Genomic DNA, 20609 nt, shown 5'->3' on the forward strand with positions numbered 1-20609 from the left:
TTGACCACCGTTTACTGCGTGCTGCCATCTTGAAACTTTGTTTCGAAAACAAGCCCAGCGCGGAATATTAGCTTCATCGCAACAAACGGGCAAGGGAACGAGCAGCGCAGAAAGACCAGAATTAATTTAAAACGGAATGAGTGCATTCATGATCGCGGAATTGTTCTATTCGGTTTTAAAATCGGAATAAACCAGCCACTTACCGGTACTTTGGAATTAAGTTTAGTTCGGAATGGCCATTTTCATTCGGAATTAGGTGTTTACATGGTAATTTTTACTCATTTTAAATCAGATTTAATTTTAATTCTGAATTAAAGAGGAATTAAACTTCCCATGTAAACGCACTCAATGGTATATTGCAGTGGCGGCTGGTCAGTAGAGGGCGCTAGGGCGCCGCCCCCATCAAATCAAGAGAAATAAAAGAAACAGGAAAAACATGCTGTAAGATGCTAAAAGACGGTGTTATTTCAGTCTGTTGGTGACTGTCAATAGTAATTAAATGTTGTTTAAATATTTATTTGGTCCCAAAATTGGTCCAGTGTAGTTCTCCAACATTTGATAAGTGACCTGAGAATCTCTGTTAATTGGTTGTAATTAGATTGGTAAAGGGACACAGTCGTGTGCAGAAATTCAGTTATCAGCAACCAATCAGTGATCAGCATCATGACGAACTCGTATGTTGTTTTAATCTAATGTGATTGGACAATTCATTCCCCGTCTTTTTTAGAAAATCAAACTTAACTACACAAACAAGATTTTTATGTTTGTTTTAAAGAGGTTATATAACACTTGCTTTTGAAATAATAATGTGTTGATTAAATATCTGAAATAAAGAAACGTTATCTTTTCAAATAATATAAATTCCAGACAGAACAATGGAAATGTTCATGTTTTTCTTCTCTCTAATGTGTAAAAATAAACTGAACCAGGAAGAAAAAAACAATACAAATTAACAGTAGACTTGAAATGTTAAACCCCTACTTTATGTTCAGTTTTCTTTTTCCAGTGCAGCACAACTGAACTGCTTCACTAAAACTTAGGACCAATAAGCCATTATTGTTGGATGGTTACATTTTTCAAAATAAAAAAGAACCAAAATATTTTTTTCTACCTTTCTTTTTTCCCCGTTGTACCAAGCTTGTACCTGACCGTGACGTCTGTGTACCGTTAATCCCCGATGTATGCCGAGGTAAATTACACCCCCAAAAATGTTAGCGCCAGCCACCACTGGTATATTGTAAATATAATAATGAACGTGAATCCGCTGTGTACTCGTATGCAACTTTATTAGCAACATAACATGAATAATATCCTCTCTGCCCCCTATAGAATTAGCAGTGTTTGACAATTCTCGCCTGCGCCCATGTTCCAATTTAAGCCCAATATTCATCCCTCATAGCAGGATATTATGGGAAGATTATACATTTCCTAAATTGTTACAGTCCTATGAGTATTTCAGTTTTTGTTATTTGTGTCAGTGATGTTCCTACATTTCACAGTGCTATAAAAAAAGACTACAGTTTAGGCGAAAACGGTGGAAAAATAGTTGTTGAGACAGTTTGACCTTTGACCAATGGTGATTTATATTTTTTTAGACAGGCCCAAAACTAGGTCTAAATCAAAGCGTGTACACTTTAAAATGCTACCAAACCTGCCCCCATAACTTATGAGTAAAGGTCTGTAAATGAGCACAAAACAGGATATGCCCCCCTGCATTTAGAGACCTATTTATTGCAGGGGGTGGATAACTTTATGTAAGGGATAATGCCCGACGAGGTTTCCATTAACATAAATATATGGACGACGCGAAGCGGAGGACGGTTTGCCTCCACGAAGTCCATATATTTATGACAATGTACACCTCGAAGGGCATTATCCCACTTATACCACGGTCACTTACCAAAAAACATAAATATTAAACTAGTTATTCATGCTTTAATGTGTTCTCAGTTGAAATCATTAGTTTTATAACAAGCCACAGCTGAGCGGCTGAGTGGAATATTTAATTACTATTTAGTTTTATGTGTTGTTGGCAGTTATCAAAATCCCAAATAGATATTCATCTGACCGTCCTATCAGGAAATCAGTCCTTCCCAAATAAAGTATAGATAACTCCTGAGTCAGATCAGCATTAAATATGCATTTCAGTGTCCTGTGAAGCTCTTTCCAAAAGGGTTGTATCACTGTTCCCAGAAAACATGCCAGTGGTTCGTCCCCTGAAGCCCGCACTGTCTCCAACATCTGGTGTTACTCTCGTCCATATATGCTTTTTGTTTTGGTGTGATAAAGAATCGTATCAGACATTTCCACCCAAACTCATGCCATATGTAGGAACTTGTGTATTTCCATTGAAATTTACATATTTCAAGCCAATCCTCATTTGTCATTGAAAAACTACCCTCCTTTTCCCATTTTCTCTCTAATATATTCAGTGGAGTCAGCTTTTTTTAGTCCTCAGGCCTTTGTACAGTCTGGAAATAACACCCTTATTATTATCTTTGTGGTAAGCACCAATAAGTATCTTAACTATGGGGTCATTTAAGTCAGTTTTATTTTTCAAAATAAAAGATTGTTTGGACAATAAATAAAATGGAAATAATGCAATTATTTATTCTTTCTTGTGCGGCCCGGTACCAAATGGTCCAGGGACCAGCTTCTCAGATTTGAGGGTTTGACGTTACTCAGATGGATATATATTTATACACACCAGAAGAACTCTTGAAAAACATCTTATTCCGTCTTAACCTTCAATATCTTTACTTTTAATGTAATCCAGACCTTGTATCCATGTTCTCTTTTACGTTTATACCAGTTTCGTTGTACATTATCTTTGTTACTTCATCACAGTTGTTGATGGGAGTGGAACTCTGTACAAGCCGTTCAGGCCTTGTCCCCTCCATGCACTGTTTAAAAAAAAAAAATTTGTGCTAAATAAATAAATTAAAGGAGCTGTATGTAAGCGCAATAATAAAACAAATCATAAAATGACCCCAATATGATATGAGGGGGAGGGTACACGCCGCTCAACAATATTTTGAAAGTGACTGCAGTACCAGTTATGGCCATTTCTTACAGACGGCTCCTTTAAATGAAATGAAATGAGAAGTATTTGATGATCTTCCTGCAAAGTCGGACCAGAATTGATGAAAGCACGGTTGATGAAGCCACAGGTGCATGACCACTGACGTGTTTCTCTGTCCTCAGATGAGGAGATCGAGATCACGTTCAGTTACTGGGACGGTTCTGGACATCGGAAAACTGTCAAGGTAAAGTGACCCGGCTCCCGAGCTCAAGTTTCACAGCTTCACAATGCCAGGCAACATCCGGCGCGCTGGAGTTTCGCCGGATTGTGACGTGCGTGTTTGTCCTGCAGATGAAGAAAGGGAATACCATCCAGAACTTCCTCCAGAGGGCCCTGGAGGTCCTGCGGAAAGACTTCAGCGAGCTCCGGTGAGTTCAAACCTAAAGGATGCAGTCAGGGGTCTTAATAACGACGGGGGGGCCGAGATCACGTCCTTCACCACGCTCAGAAATCTACGCTTACGAAGGGAAATGTGCAAAAATTCATCTAAAAAAAGGGACAACCTGCAAAACTATAATAAATGTGTTTTATTACTGAAATAGGCAGGAATTTCCCAACATGCGCACGATAAGGCACTTAAAATCCTTACATTTTCTCAAAAACCAGCAGTGCGTCCTATGATCAGGTGTTCCTTATGTGAATGAATGAATGAATGAGTGAGTGAGTGAGTGAATGAATGAATACTTTATTACAGACTCAAAAGATTCCATATAAAATACATAAAAATACATAAAACACAATAAAATACATGCAAACATCTGTTCCAATGTTTCCATAGTCCAGATGTGTGTACCTTGTATCACTCCATTTGATGTTAGTGAGTGCAGTTATTAAACAATTTTCTGACTCATGGAGTCGACACATAAATTTAAACATAAAATTCCTCAGCAGAGCATGGAAGGTGGGGACATAACAATTAACAAATAAAGTGCTTGCACTTGTCCATCTTGGAAGCTTAAGGAGGATCCTGAACGCATCATTATATGCTACCTGCAACTTCTTTAGCTTGGCTTTGGTGGTATAATTACACCAAAGATGAGCTGTGTAAAGAGGTGTACAATAGGCTCTGAATAGATTTACTTTAACATCAGCTGTGTACATATGGAATCTACGGGCAGCATATTGGCCTGAGCATAGAGCTGACAGCAATGACACTGAAGTCATCATCATCACAAAGATCCTCATTTATGATGTGACCCAAATACCGTACTCTCTTAACAACATTTAAGGGGCGGTCAGGTCCTTTGTTTCTGATTCTGCTTATCTTTAACAATCAGAATAACACTCTTCTTAGGATTAAACACAATGTCATACTGGACTCCATAGCTAGAGCACACTTTAAGCCAGGGGTCACCAATCCTGGTCCTCGAGGGCCGGTGTCCTGCATGTTTTAGATGTTTCCCTGCTTTAACACACCTGATTCTAATTAATGATCGTCATCAGCTTGTCATCCAGGGCTGCACAATTCTGTTAATGACACAGTCACTTGTATCACGGTGCAATGAAGCAGGGAAACATCTAAAACCTGCAGGGACACCGGCCCTCGAGGACCAGGATTGGTGACCCCTGCTTTAAGCAGTTGCTGTAGCCCAGCACTGTATGGAGACATGATGACCAGGTCATCAGCATATACTTTTAATATATTTTTAATGAATCCAGAATGTATGACATTTTTGTTTTTTTTAATTGCATTACAGAAAATAAAGGACTTTATCACAATATTCTAATTTTCTGAGACAGTCCCGTATGAGGTGATTAATAAGACCTGTCATACATCCCGTCTTGCACTGACTAAGCTTCATGGAAAGATTATCCATGTAAATATTGAAGAGAACAGGTGACAAAATGCCACCCTGTCTCACCCCATTAGTCACATGAAAATGTGCAGATATACTACTGCCCCATCTAACTTGACACTTTAGAAATTATGCTAGCTAGAGCAATAGGCCTGCAGTTATCTATGCTGGAGATTTTTCCAGTTTTGTCTTTAATCACAGGCACTAACAGTACACACAGCATAGTCGGGCAGTATGCCATGCATTAATAACCCAGTAAAACACATAGCAAGCTAGACATGTAATCTATGACAGGCATGTTTCAGATGTTCTGCTGTTATCTGATTAAGACCACATGCTTTGTTCATGGACAATTTCTCAATGGCATAGTACACATCATCAGGTCTAATAATCACACCGTCTTTAAAAGGAACATTTCCAACATAAAATGTATCACTCTGCTTTTTTTACTATTTTCTTTCTTCCCCATACTGCACTACTTTTTATTTTTCATTCCAATGTTTATAATTTGTAATTATATATTTTTTTACTTTTATTTACTCCTCCCTACATGTGTGTGTTAAGTGTACTGATGCTGCACAAAGTGAATTTCCCCATTGAGGGAGAAATAAAGGACAATCTTATCTTATCTTAATGCGGTGTGCCCAATGGTCCGTCAAAATACGGTAGTTCCTTTTTGATTTTTGATTATTTTATTTTTTTTACTTGTTACATCTTAAAAACCCTCTCTGGGCTGGCTCGGAGCCGGCAGAGCCAGAAATGAGCTGACCACTTCACTTCAAGTGACAGTTGCTCCAAGCCTCTCAAACGTGACGACATGGATTCACGATTTACGGTTCCACGTAGCTGTATGTACGGGGCCGTGTTTATCCTAGTTCACCGGTGTCTGTGTTGCCCTGTGATTGCACCACCGGTGACCGGGTTCTGCTCCAGGTTCTTCCTCCTGTTTGTGGCTCTATCGACACGTCGTTGAATCACGACGTGTGATTTAAAATAAATACAGTAATCCCTCACTATACGCGGTTCACCTTTCACGTCTCGCTGCTTCACGGATTTGCATTGTGCATTTTGTTCTGCATTCTGATTGGCTAAACAGTCTCTCCCCGCTTCTTCACTTACTGTGTCAATAACCACAAAGCTGTTATCTGGGTAATTTACACACTTTCAGATAAAGCTGAAGTGAAGATAGCGGAGCTGTTTTATGGTTCCGCGTTAAATCGACGTAGAGCCTACGGCGTAGGTTATGCGGCGACGCGCGCCGTACCCTACGCCGTAGGCTCTGCGTCGATTTAACGCGGACCCCATAAGCTCCGGAGCCGGCAGGCAGAAAATCTCGCCGGGGGCTCTTCTCATCTCCGAAAACGTCGAGTCAAATTTCTTAACAGGCGTTATTTGGATAAACTGAGCCCAGGTTGGGGATCTTAAAGGTTACTTTTACGCCTGAAAAAATATTAAAACTTAATAAAGTGCCATATTAACAGCGCTACAGCGGAAATTAAAACAGCTTTTGGCTCTCAGATTCCTGATCAGGGTAGGGATGAAAACGAGGGGTAGGGGGAGAATTGGGACAGGCACCTGGGCCAAGTGCCCTAAAACCTGTCCCTTCTTTTTTAGGGGGTGGGGAAGAAAAGAAGGGCGAGTGAAGAAAAGAAGGGAGAGTGAAGAAAAATAGGGGGAGAATTGAGATTGGGCCTAATTGTAAAAATAATAAAGGTTTCTACTTCGTGGATTTCACCTATCATGGGTTCTTTTTGGAACGTAACCCCCTTGAAAAACCAGGGATTACTGTACATAAATAATTTGTAACCACTGGGATTCAAGTAAAGGTTTTGCTCCCGTCCATTTCTGCAGGTCGGCCGGCGTGGAGCAGCTGATGTACATCAAAGAAGATCTGATAATCCCACATGTGAGTGTCGAGGCGTGGAGTTGTGATTTGCTTCACTTGAAAACGCCACAACGGATTCCAGCACATCTGATCTTTATTTGCTCACGTTTAAAAGCAAGATAAGAGTCAAAGTCTAGCCACACTTGCAGACTGTTTGTTTTCCATTTATCTTTTAGTGACATATTATTCTACGAGTCAGCTGTCATGAATGAACCGAGTAAACACAGATAATCCACATATGTACACAGCTTCCACCTTCTTGGCAGTAGCCGTGTGTGTGTCAGTCTTTGCTCTGTGTTGGAATTGAATCCTCTTGTTGTCTTTTGTTCTATTTTAGCACCACAGTTTTTACGACTTCATCGTGACCAAAGCCAGAGGAAAGTCTGGTGAGTGAGAGACTTTGGTGTCCGTTTCCGCAGCTTCCGTTTAAATGGAAGTTAATGTTCGTTAAAGCTTCATTCAGACTGACTCGCAGGTGAGCAGTGTGATGAAGCTAAAACTGGTAAACTGTGATCTCTATTCCCAGTTGTAGTTAAAGCTCGCACAGCTGCATCTTGGACCAGCTAAAGGTTTTGAACACACCTGAAAGTGAGCGATGCAGGTTAGGGAAAACCAAAGGCAGGGATTTGTTATTCTGCATCCTCTCGACTCAGAATGTTTCCAATTTTCCTGATATGACACAAATGAAAAATAAAAGCTAGGTTTGTGATCTTTTTTATTTGAGAGTTAAAGCACAGGTGTTGATCAGAAAGGACCGCCGCCGCGGGATCCCTGGCTGCTTCTTTCCACGCCGTGGGGGCCCCGCCCGCGGGCCCCCTCGGCCGCCGCCGGGTGGGGGGGGGGCCTCGCAGGCGGTGGGTTGCCTCCCTCCTACTTCTCCCCTCTGTGGGGTTGCCGGTGGCCTGGGTTCCGGGCTCTTCCTTGTCGGCCTCTGGTCTCGCGGGTGGCGGGGTTGCTCCCCCCCCTCCCCCACTATAGATACACTTCAGGTGGAGCTTTGTTTGGTTTATTACACACACACACACACACACACACACACACACACACACACACACACACACACACATACACACATACACACATATAGTCATTTAGTCACATGCATACACACACACACACACACACACACACACACACACACACACACACACACACACACATGCATGATCATATACATACACACACACACACATAGACATACACACTGGCTTGTTCACCTGCATGCTGGCTCTCTAGTTGTTGGGTTTAGGTAGCGGTAGCGATAGCTTAGCTCAGACTGCGATCAGATCTCAAGATTTAGGTCGATTGCTGTTCGTGTTTTGGATGGCTCCGTGCCGGTTTCGTGCTTTGTTTGTGGTTTTTTGTTGCAGATTTCCAGTGCTTGACGTGTGTCTCCGTGTGTTCCTGCTTCCTGGATTGGCAGTGGATGTCGTCACCCCCCCCCCCCCCCCACCCCCCCCCCCCAAAAAAAAAAAAAAAAAACACTGAGTTTGTATGTGTATACCGTATTTTCGCGACCATATGGCGCACTGTGTGGAAAGGCGCACCCTCAGTTTTGTGTGTCATTTTTGGTTTTAAAACACACATATGGCGCACCGACCCAAAAGGCGCCGTCTACGGAGACGGAGCTGCACACACACGCGTTGCAAAACACACGCGCTAAAAATACAGCAGAAGCAAAACTTAGTTTGATATTTTATTTCACTTTTCACATCAATCAAACCCTTCAAAGGTTCATATTCTGTTTCTGCATTAAAGAATTTAAAAAAACCACCGGGTTGCTGCACAAACCTGTCTCAGCCACTGATCATCTCCTCATCCATCCAGCCCTTTTCATTTCACTCTGGCTGGAAAAGTCTCTTTAGGGAACGCTTTTCTTTTAAAAATCCCGACCGCGGCGGTCCCGGGTCCCGCTCCCCGTTTGCTCCCTCGCGCTGGACCGGGTCCCGGGTCCCGGTCCGCCCCCCCCCCGCGCTGGTCCCGCGGCGGACCGGGTCCCGCGTCCCGGGACCCTCGCGCTGGACCCGCTCACACACAAGCGCTGTCGGGGAGCCGGTACCGGGGTTTGTATCCGACAGGAGCTCCGTTAATTCAGCTGCGCCGGTCCGAATTTCCAGACCTGTCTCAGCTTCTTGATCACCATCATCCCTTCATCCAGCCCCCTCTTTTCATTCACCCTTATAATGACTCCGGCTGGAAACGTCTTATGCAAAGTTTTTCTTTTAAAAATCACCATAAGTTTCTGTCCATCAGCTGCGCCAGTCCAGCACCACATAGGCTACATGAGAATCTGTGTGTCGCGCCGCGAATACACACACGCGCATGTCGGGATCCGGTACCGGGTTTGTAACCGACATATTTGGCTGCAAATCTCGGAGAGTGAAGCTGATCTGACCTGAGACAGACCCCAGAAATCTCTGCTCTTAAAGCGGCCGGGAACCAGGTCATCGGACCCGCTTGGGGAACCAGGAAGTCGGCTGCAGCAGCGCGCATCACTGCGCTGCTGCATCGGTTCCCGACATGCAAAACACACGCGCACTGCAGAACACTCACACACAAGTGTGCTTATTTAAATAGAGCGGAGCAAAACTTAGTTTGATTGTATTTTATTTCACTTTACACATCAAGCAAATCCTTAAAAGTCTTCATCATCTGTTTCGCATTAAACAGCTCAGTGGATGGTCTCATTCAGCTTCACCCGCCCCCTTCTCTTTTTACCTTCTCATGGTGGCCGACCTGACATTACCGTAATTCAGGTAATAGACACGGCGCACCGTTTCTTAAGGCGCCCGGCACATTTAAAAAAAAAAAAAAAAAAAAAAAAAGTTGCGCCTTATGGTCGCGAAAATACGGTATTTATGTATGTGTACGCATATGTGTGCGTATATATATGTATATATTACATATAGTAATAATGCACATATATACACTTTTGGTTTCTACCGTCATGGTATCAATCAATAATATGTGTGCAGACAAGGTAAAAAAAAAAAAAAAAAAAAAGGACAGGTCTTGATCAAAAAGGACGGGTCTTGATGAGAAAGGACAGGTGTTGATCAGAAAGGACAGGTGTTGATCAGAAAGGAAGGGTATTGATCAGAAAGGACAGGCGTTGATCAGAAAGGAAGGGTATTGATCAGAAAGGACAGGCGTTGATCAAAGTACAAATAGACAAATAGAGTTGAGTACTGATGAAGCATTTTGACCATTTGGCCCCCTGCAGGGACACAACGACGCCTTGCAGATTGCTCAAGCCCCCCTTATGCTCATAGACATGCGGGTTCCAGTTCCTGGGGACCCCTGCCGGGACATTGTCACGCAAGGTCCGGCGTTCTGCATCCCTGCCGAGACTTCCAGCCCCCACAGAGACAAAGAACATATACGGACTTCCTGATCCCTCAGGGGTGGTCCTAAAGCTAAAAGTCCCACCTCTCTCACTGGGCTGGTATTCCTGAAACTTCTTGTATAAAAATCTGATTACAACGTCACTCGAGGTCAGCATTTCTACCAGACCTCTGGTCTGTGCAGACGTGCTCACCGCCGGCTAAATAAAATCTCATAAAAACCACAAAGCGGACTTCTGAACTGGTTTGATAAATTCCACAACAATTTGGCGCCGTGACCCGGATGACAATAGACCTTCGATGGAAACTCCTGTTCCAGAACAACGGCGCAATCAGCGACTCTATCTAAAATTTTAGAGGTTAAGGGATCCACTTACAAAATCCCAAATTATTGTTGCTGAGTTGTTGTCGAAAGTCTGTGAATTGGAGTGCCGGAGAATGGTTGACGTCATCCTGAGATTTTAGGTAAGTCCGCTGTGTGGTTGTGAAGGTTATTTTATTATTTTGTGTTATTGGGAACGTTATTGTAGAGATGTTTTTAGGAACGCTGGCAATTTCATAACACTTGAATTTGATTGTGTTGTGAGAATGTTCTGCTTCTCCTGCCTTAAGAATCTGACTCGCTCTTCTAAAAAAGGTTTAATATCTCAGGTAACATTAAAGAGAGAAATGGCCAAGAGCGCCATGGTTGGTCTGGTACCAATAAAAAGATAGTCCAGGGGGACTATTCTTATGCATATGCAGGACGTGGGGTCCGTAAGTGTTGGAACACTGATATATTTGTGAGAAATAGACATAATGTATGTAGAGAAACTGTTTTATTTTATAAGTCGGGATGACACGCTCTCCCAAAATGAGGTATATTTCATTTCTGCAAGAATCGACTTGCTCTTCTTGCACCAACAGGAATGATTTGTATGCTCTGTCAAGTGAAGTTTTTCAGTTCTTTAAATACATGTATGGTAATCACGGTACCGATAGTTTTATTTGTTAGTTTTGTTTGTTACTCAGTTAGTATTAAATATTGTTAAAATAACTAAAAAGCACTTCAAACTCCCTCAGATTTTTGGAGGGATGAAGGTAGACGCCGTAATGCAGAATCTCAAATAGCTTCGCTTACTGATCAAAATAAAAAGCTGATGGCTAGAAGGATTTAAAAACACAACGCAGACGAAAAAGAAATTAGAGAACCAGTTAAATGATAAAATCAAAACCTTTATCCGATGAAACTGATTAAAGAATCAAATGACGATGACACTTCTGATGACGACTGGATTTTACAAAAATCCAAGATCTGTTGCCTACAAAATTTGGAGCCAAATAATGGTAAGAGATTTTAAATTAATAAACAAAATGGCTAGAGGAAACAGCGGTTAAACTAACTTTGCCACATGATTTGAAAAGTAAAGTACTTGATGCGCAAAGTACTTGATGCTTGTAGAATTCCCTTTAATCCCACAGCTGTTGCCAAAATCACACCAGAGCAAGCTCAAACTTTTTTCACAGTATTTATTGCCTTAACAGTTCAAAGGGAAAATTGATAATCCCAGGGACCTTTATGCTAAAACAATTTTGACAGCAAAAGAGAATTGTGGTCTGTCACGAGATCAGATTGATGGATTCCCTCCAGGGTACATGCAAAATATATATTTGCTAATTGCCCTCCACAAAGGGTAGGCCTGGGTAACGCAAAAAAAAAAAAAAAGAATCTGAAATGTATGAAAATACTAATGTCTTTTTCAAAAGTGTTTCCTACACAGGTTGAGCGCTGAGAGGAGGCGCAGAGGAAACAGCCAATGATCAGCTCCCATTGGGGTGAGCCAAATCAGAGCATCCCAATTTACATAATCTCTCTCCTGCCTATGGTAACTTCATCATGTAAGTGCATGGAAATCTGTCTGTGGCCTACTATAACGTCTCTGAATGCATGTATAACTAATCTCTAACTAGAGGTGTCAAGTAACGAAGTACAAATACCTCATTACCTTACTTAAGTAGAACTTTTGGTTGTGTATGCTTCACTGGAGTAATTATTTTTCAGACGGTTTTTACTTTTACTCCTTACATTTTCACGCAATTATCTTTACTTTTTACTCCTTACGTTTTAAAAACAGCCTTACTCTATTTCATTTCGGCCTTTTTAAAAAAACTATCCAGTTAAATTGTGCCATCCGGATAGAGTGAATTTGGTTGTGGTTGGATGAGAAGTATAAACATATTTGGTTTGTACGTGTCTGCTCTCTGAAACACATGTTAATGCTCAATAATACAAATATATGGTTCTTTAATATATTTGCATTATACTAAGATGCATTCATTTTCAATGGCTTTTAGCCTTAATGTTTTTCCCCGCTTATATTACTTTTACTTTTATACTTTAAGTACTTTTGAAACCAGTTATTTATACTTTTACTTGAGAAAAAAATAAATAAAAATAAAAATAAATAAATTTTGGGTTGATACTTCAACTTCTACAGGAGTATTTTTGAACTCTAATATCTATACTTCTACCTGAGTAATGAATGAGAATACTTTTGACACCTCTGTCTTTAACACTCGTCCTGACCTTTCCTGTTTTCCTCACTGACGGCTCTGCTTATAAAAATGGAATACCATACGCAGGTTATACAATTTGTGATAATTCTTAATTGTTGAAAGCGCCCTCCTCCTCCCGCTCCACCCAAGTAGATGAAACTATATACTGATCAAAAGGTAAAACTGTTACAATCTATACAGATTCCAGATATGCTTTTGGTTGTGTATATTGTATTTTATAGATTTTATATATTGTGGGCGAACCAAGGATTTATTTCATCCTCAGAGATAAATGTGGTTAATTGATTGGTGAACTGTTACAAGCCTGTCAACTACCTTCATCTATTGCTTTGTTAAATGTGAAGCCCACACCCAGTCCAACCCTGTTTTCACTAGGCAATGCTTCAGCTGACCATGCAGCAAAAGAAACTGCCAAATTTGGCTTACCTGTCTATGTAAAACTTTGCCCTTCTATACCCGCTAACGACCTGGTTTCTCCTAATGATGTAGCCCTCCTACAAGAAGACTACTGAGGTGAAGGAAAAACGGATTGTAGCATTCCCATGGTTGTAAAAATGTAAATAATTTGTGGGTCAGCAACGACGGCCGCGTTGTTGCACCCACATCCTTGTACACGTGAATAGTTGATCACAGTTGGCAATCACAGATGAGAAAAAGGGGGAATGTGTCAGATAGTGTTGAAAGACTGATAAGCTCCAAGATTTGCATCCTATAAAAATATTGCAAACATTATCAACACTCCCCCCCACCGTGACTTTTTTGAAGCTCTGCAAATAGACATTATGTGAGGGATATGAAATTATTCTTGTATGAAAATGTTCATGTATGAAAATGTTTTTGTATGTGCAGAGAATTTTAAACTGGACTTAAATGGACAATGTTGACACCTGTTAACACCCATTAGGAAGCACAAAACTCACGCTTCATGAAAGGATTATGGGTAGACCTATGACCATACCAAGCAATTCAGTTCTGTATATATGAAGAAGATGGACTTCCATGCCATGGATGAATCCATGATATCATTCTGTTGTACTCTAAACTTTTGCTGTCCAGTCAATCCACAGACAAGTAAAAGCTGTCCAGTCTCCTCCTAGTGACAAACCGTGCCATAACCTCCAACCCGGCAACTGGGTCTGTGTCAGGGAGTTCCGACGGAAAAACGCCCTGAAACCTCGCTGGTCTAAACCTCAACACGTCCTGCTCACCACCAACACCGCCGTCAAGTGTGAGGGGCGTCTAACCTGGTTCCACGCATCCCACTGCAAGAACACAACTCCTCGACCATGCAGCGGAAACCAGCCGATTCCTTCTTCTTCCTGCCCGGAAGTAGCTGAGCTCCAGCACCTGGGACCTCTGCAGAGGAGCAGGGGAGCAGGGGAGCAGGGGAGCAGGGGAGCAGGGGAGCAAAGGAGCAGCACAGGCCAAACTGTGACTCCACATGCTCTCCTTCTGAAGAACCGCTTGTTAAGCCTAAAACAAGCCAAAAACCACTGCCCGATTCCATTGAGGATTCGGCAAGGACCGCAACAGGGGGCATGCCGATGCTCTCACGGGAGATGGCTGCTCTAGGGATGATGGCCTTGCGGAATCGTGCTGCATTGGACTACTTACTAGCTTCTCAAGGGGAACTTGTGCTGTCATTAAAACTGAATGTTGTACATTTACACCCGCAATGCCACAGTCCAAGAAATAACGCATCACTTGAAAGATATTGCCAAAATGTTACATACACCTGTCATAAGTAGTTTGTTTCATTGGTTTAAAGAACAGTTAGGACACGTTGGTTACTTGATATTTGAATTTGCTTTGTTGGCTTGTTGTTATTTGGTTTCCGACCACATGTCTAAGGTTTACTTGCAAACACATGTATCACTCAAACTATTACTAAAATGATGTACTCCACTGTAAAAAAAAAAAAAAAAAAAAAAAAAAAATTGTGAATTGATGAAGCATTTTGACCATTTGGCCCCCTGCAGGGACACAACGACGCCTTGCAGATTGCTCAAGCCCCCCTTATGCTCATAGACATGCGGGTTCCAGTTCCTGGGGACCCCTGCCGGGACATTGTCACGCAAGGTCCGGCGTTCTGCATCCCTGCCGAGACTTCCAGCCCCCACAGAGACAAAGAACATATACGGACTTCCTGATCCCTCAGGGGTGGTCCTAAAGCTAAAAGTCCCACCTCTCTCACTGGGCTGGTATTCCTGAAACTTCTTGTATAAAAATCTGATTACAACGTCACTCGAGGTCAGCATTTCTACCAGACCTCTGGTCTGTGCAGACGTGCTCACCGCCGGCTAAATAAAATCTCATAAAAACCACAAAGCGGACTTCTGAACTGGTTTGATAAATTCCACAACAGTACCAGTATCATCCGTTATGAGAATCAGAATCAGCTTTACTGGCCAAGTTTGAGCATGCCCGACAAGGAATTTGACTCCGGTTATTTCGCTCACTGTACCCAGATTTAAAAAGTAGCAAACAGTAAATAAACAAATGTGGCACTTATTAACGTATATACAATTTAAAAAAAGTGAACGGTGCAGCAGTATGAGGTAGACATGTGTAGACATATGTGACATATGTTTCCTAAATGCGGCATATATGAAAATAGAAAAGTAATCGGTCCAGGAACAATTACTTTGGAGATGAAACATGAATTTTAAATATTAATGTTACAATTATCAACTTGAAGTTCCATTATTTACCATTATAGTAATCAGATTACACTGTATATCAGCATCACTGAAATGAACCTAATGCTTAATCAATCACAATGATATACAAATATTATTCATATATTTATTCAAACAAGGCCATTATAATCAGATGCAAAATACAAATAGTTTACAAAACTGTACATTAACAAGAGGAAGAACTGCTGATCACCAGATTCTGTCACCTTGGTGAACAACGGACTCTCAGTTATCCGAGTCCGAGACAAGAGCATGACCACAAAAAAGTGGTTTTGAGACCAAGACCGGTCTCGAGGACTGCGAGTCTACTGGACAAACGGAATTTTAATAATTTTAATGCCACTTCCTCTGGCCTCACATTCAGTTCAGAGAAGTTGGGGTTTCTGCTCTGCTTCCTCTTGAACTCATCTGGTTCTGGACATAATATGAGCTTTAAAAACTAGCTCTTATGCGTAAACAGCTCTCTTTCTGTCATGAAATCCTTTGAAGCAACACAGAATTCAAACAGTACTGAGTAAATGAGGAGTGCTGTGTTGCACTGATTTGGTGACGACGCATTCAGTTGCCTTCAGTTGCCTTCAGTTCGGTGCAAACTTCCCCCCACAACCTGGGCTCTTCGCTTCGTCTGTTATTGATTCCACTGCAGGAACAGATCCAGTTAATTTCCTTTGCTCTTGCTCTGTGCTTCTTGTTTTCAGCCTTCTCTCTTTGTTTTCAGGTCCTCTGTTCAGCTTCGACGTCCATGATGATATTCGTCTGGTGAACGATGCCACCGTGGAGAAGGATGAGGTGATGGTTTACTTCTAGCATTTATCTCCATCCAGAGTTGCATGAATTTTTCATCAAGATTTATTTATTTATTTACTCCTTATTTCATTCATTGATAAAATAAAACAACAAACAATAAATACAAACATTCCTAAATTCTGAATGAAAGGGAGCAGAAAGAAATTTAATCTGCCCCTTTCTTCTTGTTTCGAGGACGGGGTTCAGGTCTGAACTCTGGAGGCCAGATTCTACGGAAGAGTATCAGGGCCATGCAGGAGAAAAAATACTTTTTTTTTTTATTGTGCACTTCGAGAAAAAAGTCGAAATGTTGCGAATAATGCTGAAATACAATTTCGAGAAAAAAGTTAAAATTTCACATTTTTTCTCAAAATTTCAACCGTATTCACGAAATTTAAACTTTTTTCTCAACATTTTGACTTTTTTCCTCAACATTTCAACTTTTTTCTCGAAATTATCTATAATTTCAAAATTAATTATATATCTATAATATTTCTCGAAGTGCATAATGAAAAAAAAAATCTTCCTCCTCTAAAATGTATTTTTATTTTTCTCCTGCCTGGCCCTAATACTCTTCCGTAAGATTCAGATTCAGACGACTTTATTTATCCCTTTGGGAGGCAGTGTAATGCATGAACGCGTTCATTGAACACGTTAATTTCTGTGAGAACGTTGAACTGAACGCAACATGTTTGCAAATAAAGAATATGAACTTGTTCAGATCTGCAGATCACGAACTGGATTTTGAACTGTTCAGGTTATGTGAGTTTCAGCTTCACTGTTTAGGTCCAATTATTACGGAATACATTTCAGCACATTTAAAATACTCGACGAGACGACTTCACACATTATCAACAATGCAGTGCACACACCTGCATAACAACGGGAACCATCTCCATGGCAACGGCGGCCCGAGCCCAGTGCATCTTTACATGACCAGTGAAGAGAGAGACGTTGCAGACGCAGCGTCAGCGAGCCGTCAGATGATGATCCGCTTATGATTATCGGTGGGAATTTTACACATCGTCTCCCAAAGAGTCCAACAGTAGAAATCTAACCTTTCTGTGCAAATGATGTCCACCTGCACTGAGGAAACAAGTCCAAGCGTCTGCCTAGTCAACTTCACATTTGAAACGTCATGTGGAGTTAAAGCATCCGTCCAGTGTGAGAAAATATCTGCAAGTTTTTGACAATCAAACAAAGTGATCAGGAAAGACCAAGAAGACCCAACAGCCCCAAACGACCCCAGTCCCACTGCTGCACCTTCAGGGGGTTGATTTCCCAGCAACAGGTAGACAAATTGATAATAGACTACATTGTTAGAGATTTACAGCCTCCAAGTAAAGTTGAAAAGCCACTAGGGCAATACATGATTGTATACAGTGAACAGTTTTAGGATAGGGGGGGCGTTTCATTCGTATTTCTCATCTAAAAATATTGAAATGAACTGAATTTGAACTACTTCAAAGTGAAAATGGTGAACTATGAATGTGAACTATTCATTTTTAAACCATGTGAACTGAACTTTGAACTAGTTCGTGAGAAGTATGAACTTGCACAACACTGTTGGGAGCTTCCCTCGAGGAAACTGACATCTCCATCTCACTCACACACAGCACTATCATATACTGTACACTGTCAATCAAAACACCCCAGAAACCAAACACCGAAGATAAAAAAAAATGTAAATAAAGATAAATCAAAATTCAGATTCAGACGTCATTATACGAGGTATACAACGAAATTAAAAGCAGCACTGGGTGGTGTTTTCCTTGAAAAAAACAAATAATAATTTTAAGTAAAAAGTACAAGTAAGTAATAAGTATAAAATTGTACAAAATAAAATAGAATAGACTGTAAAAAATAGAATACACTCTGTAAAACGGTATATATACAAAAAAAAATGTGCAACAATGCAGCAGTGCCAACAGGATCATGAAGATGACCCAGTTTCAGTAGTTTCATGGATCTCCTCCGATGTTTTATTTGCTTGATGCCAATATTTTGACTCGTCTGAAACATGAACAGCTTTTCCACGACCTCAGGATGTGTCTTTTGAAAGAAATGAGAAGCTCCTCGCTGCATCATTTTGGGTAAAATAACTCATCATCTCGCAGTAATCATCCAGCTCTTACCTGCTTGACTCGTTAAATCCAGGTTGAGGCTGTTTCTTTGTTTCCCGACTCTTGAGTTTATGACAGAAGCAGCAGAGTATGAAAATAAGTAACGCCTTGTAAAGCACTCGCTTGTGTTGAGAACTGATACGATGTTATTGATATTGATGCATTGACAATTCTGCTTATTGCCTTAATTTTTGATTGATTCCCACGAGGAAACTAAAAAAAATCACGTTTTAGGCTGCAACACATGTACTTTATCATCTCAAAGTACAGAAAAGTGCCGACAGTTACGTCACGCCGCGGCAGAAGTATCTCCACTTCAACGACGAACACAAATGCAGCTCGTTGATGACGTAAAAAATGCTGCAATAAAATAACATACAATAATATTATATTACTTTGTTTCTTATGAGCGTGCAGAACAGATTTAGAAAAACAAAGTGCACAGAAAGCACGATAAAATATTAACAGCCAGGACATGAAAGAAGGAAGGAAATGCTCAGCTCTAATTGCCTAAAGACCTTTTCCATGTAAACGCTTCCAACTCCAAGCAGTTAAGTGGACATGACGTAAAAAGACAAGAATGCAGCCACTCAGAAAAGCCAAACTTTCAGCCAGCTGCTGCATGTTTCAAACACCAACCTGTTATCACATTAAAACGAAGACTCCATAGCTTGCAACTGTGTAGGGATGGCCACTCTGCAGCAAAAACCCCACGAGCCAGCAATTAAACAAACAAAACAATACAAAAAACAATTTTTCATCGTGTTTCACCATCATGAATCATATTTCAGTGGAAAATTCCACTTGGTTCTGGGTTAAATCAAAATCATTTTTCATCTCCATTCCTCTTCTTTTACTGGTAGAACTTCATTTTTCTTGTCAGCCGTGGATTTGTGAGCTTCACGCCACTTTTATTGGCTGTGAAGTTTCTGGAGAGGTTTAAAGGGTCAAAGTGAGTTATGTTGTTCCTGATATGGCCTTTAACTAACACGCACAGCTAAGAAACCGATCCACGTGGACCACATACTGAAGAGGACACAGATTCGACGCGAATCAACACATTTAGTGACTTTTACATGAAATTAATTTTGCATCTGGAAACACTCAGTGATACAGGTACGACTAAATGTGCCTAAATGGCATTAAATGTGCCATACAGCGCCTAATTGTGACTAAATGGCACCAAATGTGCCTAAATGCGACTTAATGTGACTGAATGTGCCAAAAGGACCAACTTGAAAAAAAATCTGTCTGAACGTTCCTCTTCAAGAACCTTGTTACGCAAAAGAAAAATCAATCTTGTTATGTTCAGATGTTTTTCAGACAGAGATATTTATTCATTTATTTTTTTTAATGCCATGTTCAAAATATCAATATGAACAACATTTTTAAAATGACCATTATTTTACATGTTTTCATGAAGCTTTAAAAAGCTCATTGCAGTATTTTACTCTATGCAGAAATACCACTTCTGACCATATGGGGGAAAAATGTTCAGCACTGTTTCATTCATGTGTTTGGGCTTTTTTTTTTTGGTACATATTCTTCTTCCTGCGTTTTATGGGTCTTGTCTTGGAAGAACAAAGACTGTTGTGGCGCAGCCAGATGTGTTTTTGTTGTCTGTTTCTTTTTTTTTTAATGCTTTCCTGTAACCAGAATTAAATAGATCTTAAACTCTGCTTTTAGCTTGAGGACGATGATAAAACTCTGAATCCTCTTTTTGAAGCTGCACTGAACAAGAACATAATTGCCCCATGTCAAATATTGATGTAACTTCAAATGAGCCGCACTAGCTGAGCATTTGCTGTCTGGTAATTGTACAAACTGGATATTTCTCTTGATTTATGTCCCGTATTTGAGTCGGTAAGGCAAGGCAAGTTTATTTATATAGCTCAATTCAACACAAGGTAATTCAAAGTGGTTTACATCAATATTAAAAGGTAAAATAATAAAAAGCACAAGTTGTTAAAAAGTAAGAGCAGTAGAGTACAGCAGGTTCACATCTCATTCTTACAACGGTAAGAATTAGGTATCTATACGCAGGGCTGCACATAATTATTTTGGTCTGGTGCTCAGAGGAGCCCCTGGATATGTGACTTGGGGCTCCAAAAACGCGGTGACCCGTCGCGCCGGATCGATAAAAGAGGGATGCAGGAATAAGTTATAGGCAAAACGATATTTATTCACTTATAAAGATGAATTAACAAATTATGGTGCGTGTTAGTCTGTAGAGTCAGTATAAAAGTTACCGTTTTTATCGGCCAGATTGGGATGCTCATGGCATATTTTGCACCTAGGGTTGCCAACTTTCAGAAATAGAAATAAAGGACGCCCTGAT

General features: G+C 40.8%; 1 protein-coding gene across 1 annotated transcript in view; it reads left to right on the top strand.

Moving 5' to 3' along the window:
• The window catches only part of fam50a (family with sequence similarity 50 member A), a 42576-nt gene that overhangs the window by 12844 nt on the left and 9123 nt on the right, over positions 1 to 20609 (top strand). The window contains exons 7-11 of the mRNA XM_061736779.1: positions 3205 to 3266; positions 3374 to 3450; positions 6730 to 6784; positions 7101 to 7149; positions 16081 to 16151. Coding sequence (XP_061592763.1) covers positions 3205 to 3266; positions 3374 to 3450; positions 6730 to 6784; positions 7101 to 7149; positions 16081 to 16151 — 314 coding nt within the window. The remainder of the gene's footprint in view (positions 1 to 3204; positions 3267 to 3373; positions 3451 to 6729; positions 6785 to 7100; positions 7150 to 16080; positions 16152 to 20609) is intronic.

Source organism: Cololabis saira, chromosome 12 (assembly GCF_033807715.1).
Source record: "Cololabis saira isolate AMF1-May2022 chromosome 12, fColSai1.1, whole genome shotgun sequence".
In the NCBI taxonomy this organism is placed as follows: Eukaryota; Metazoa; Chordata; class Actinopteri; order Beloniformes; family Belonidae; genus Cololabis; species Cololabis saira.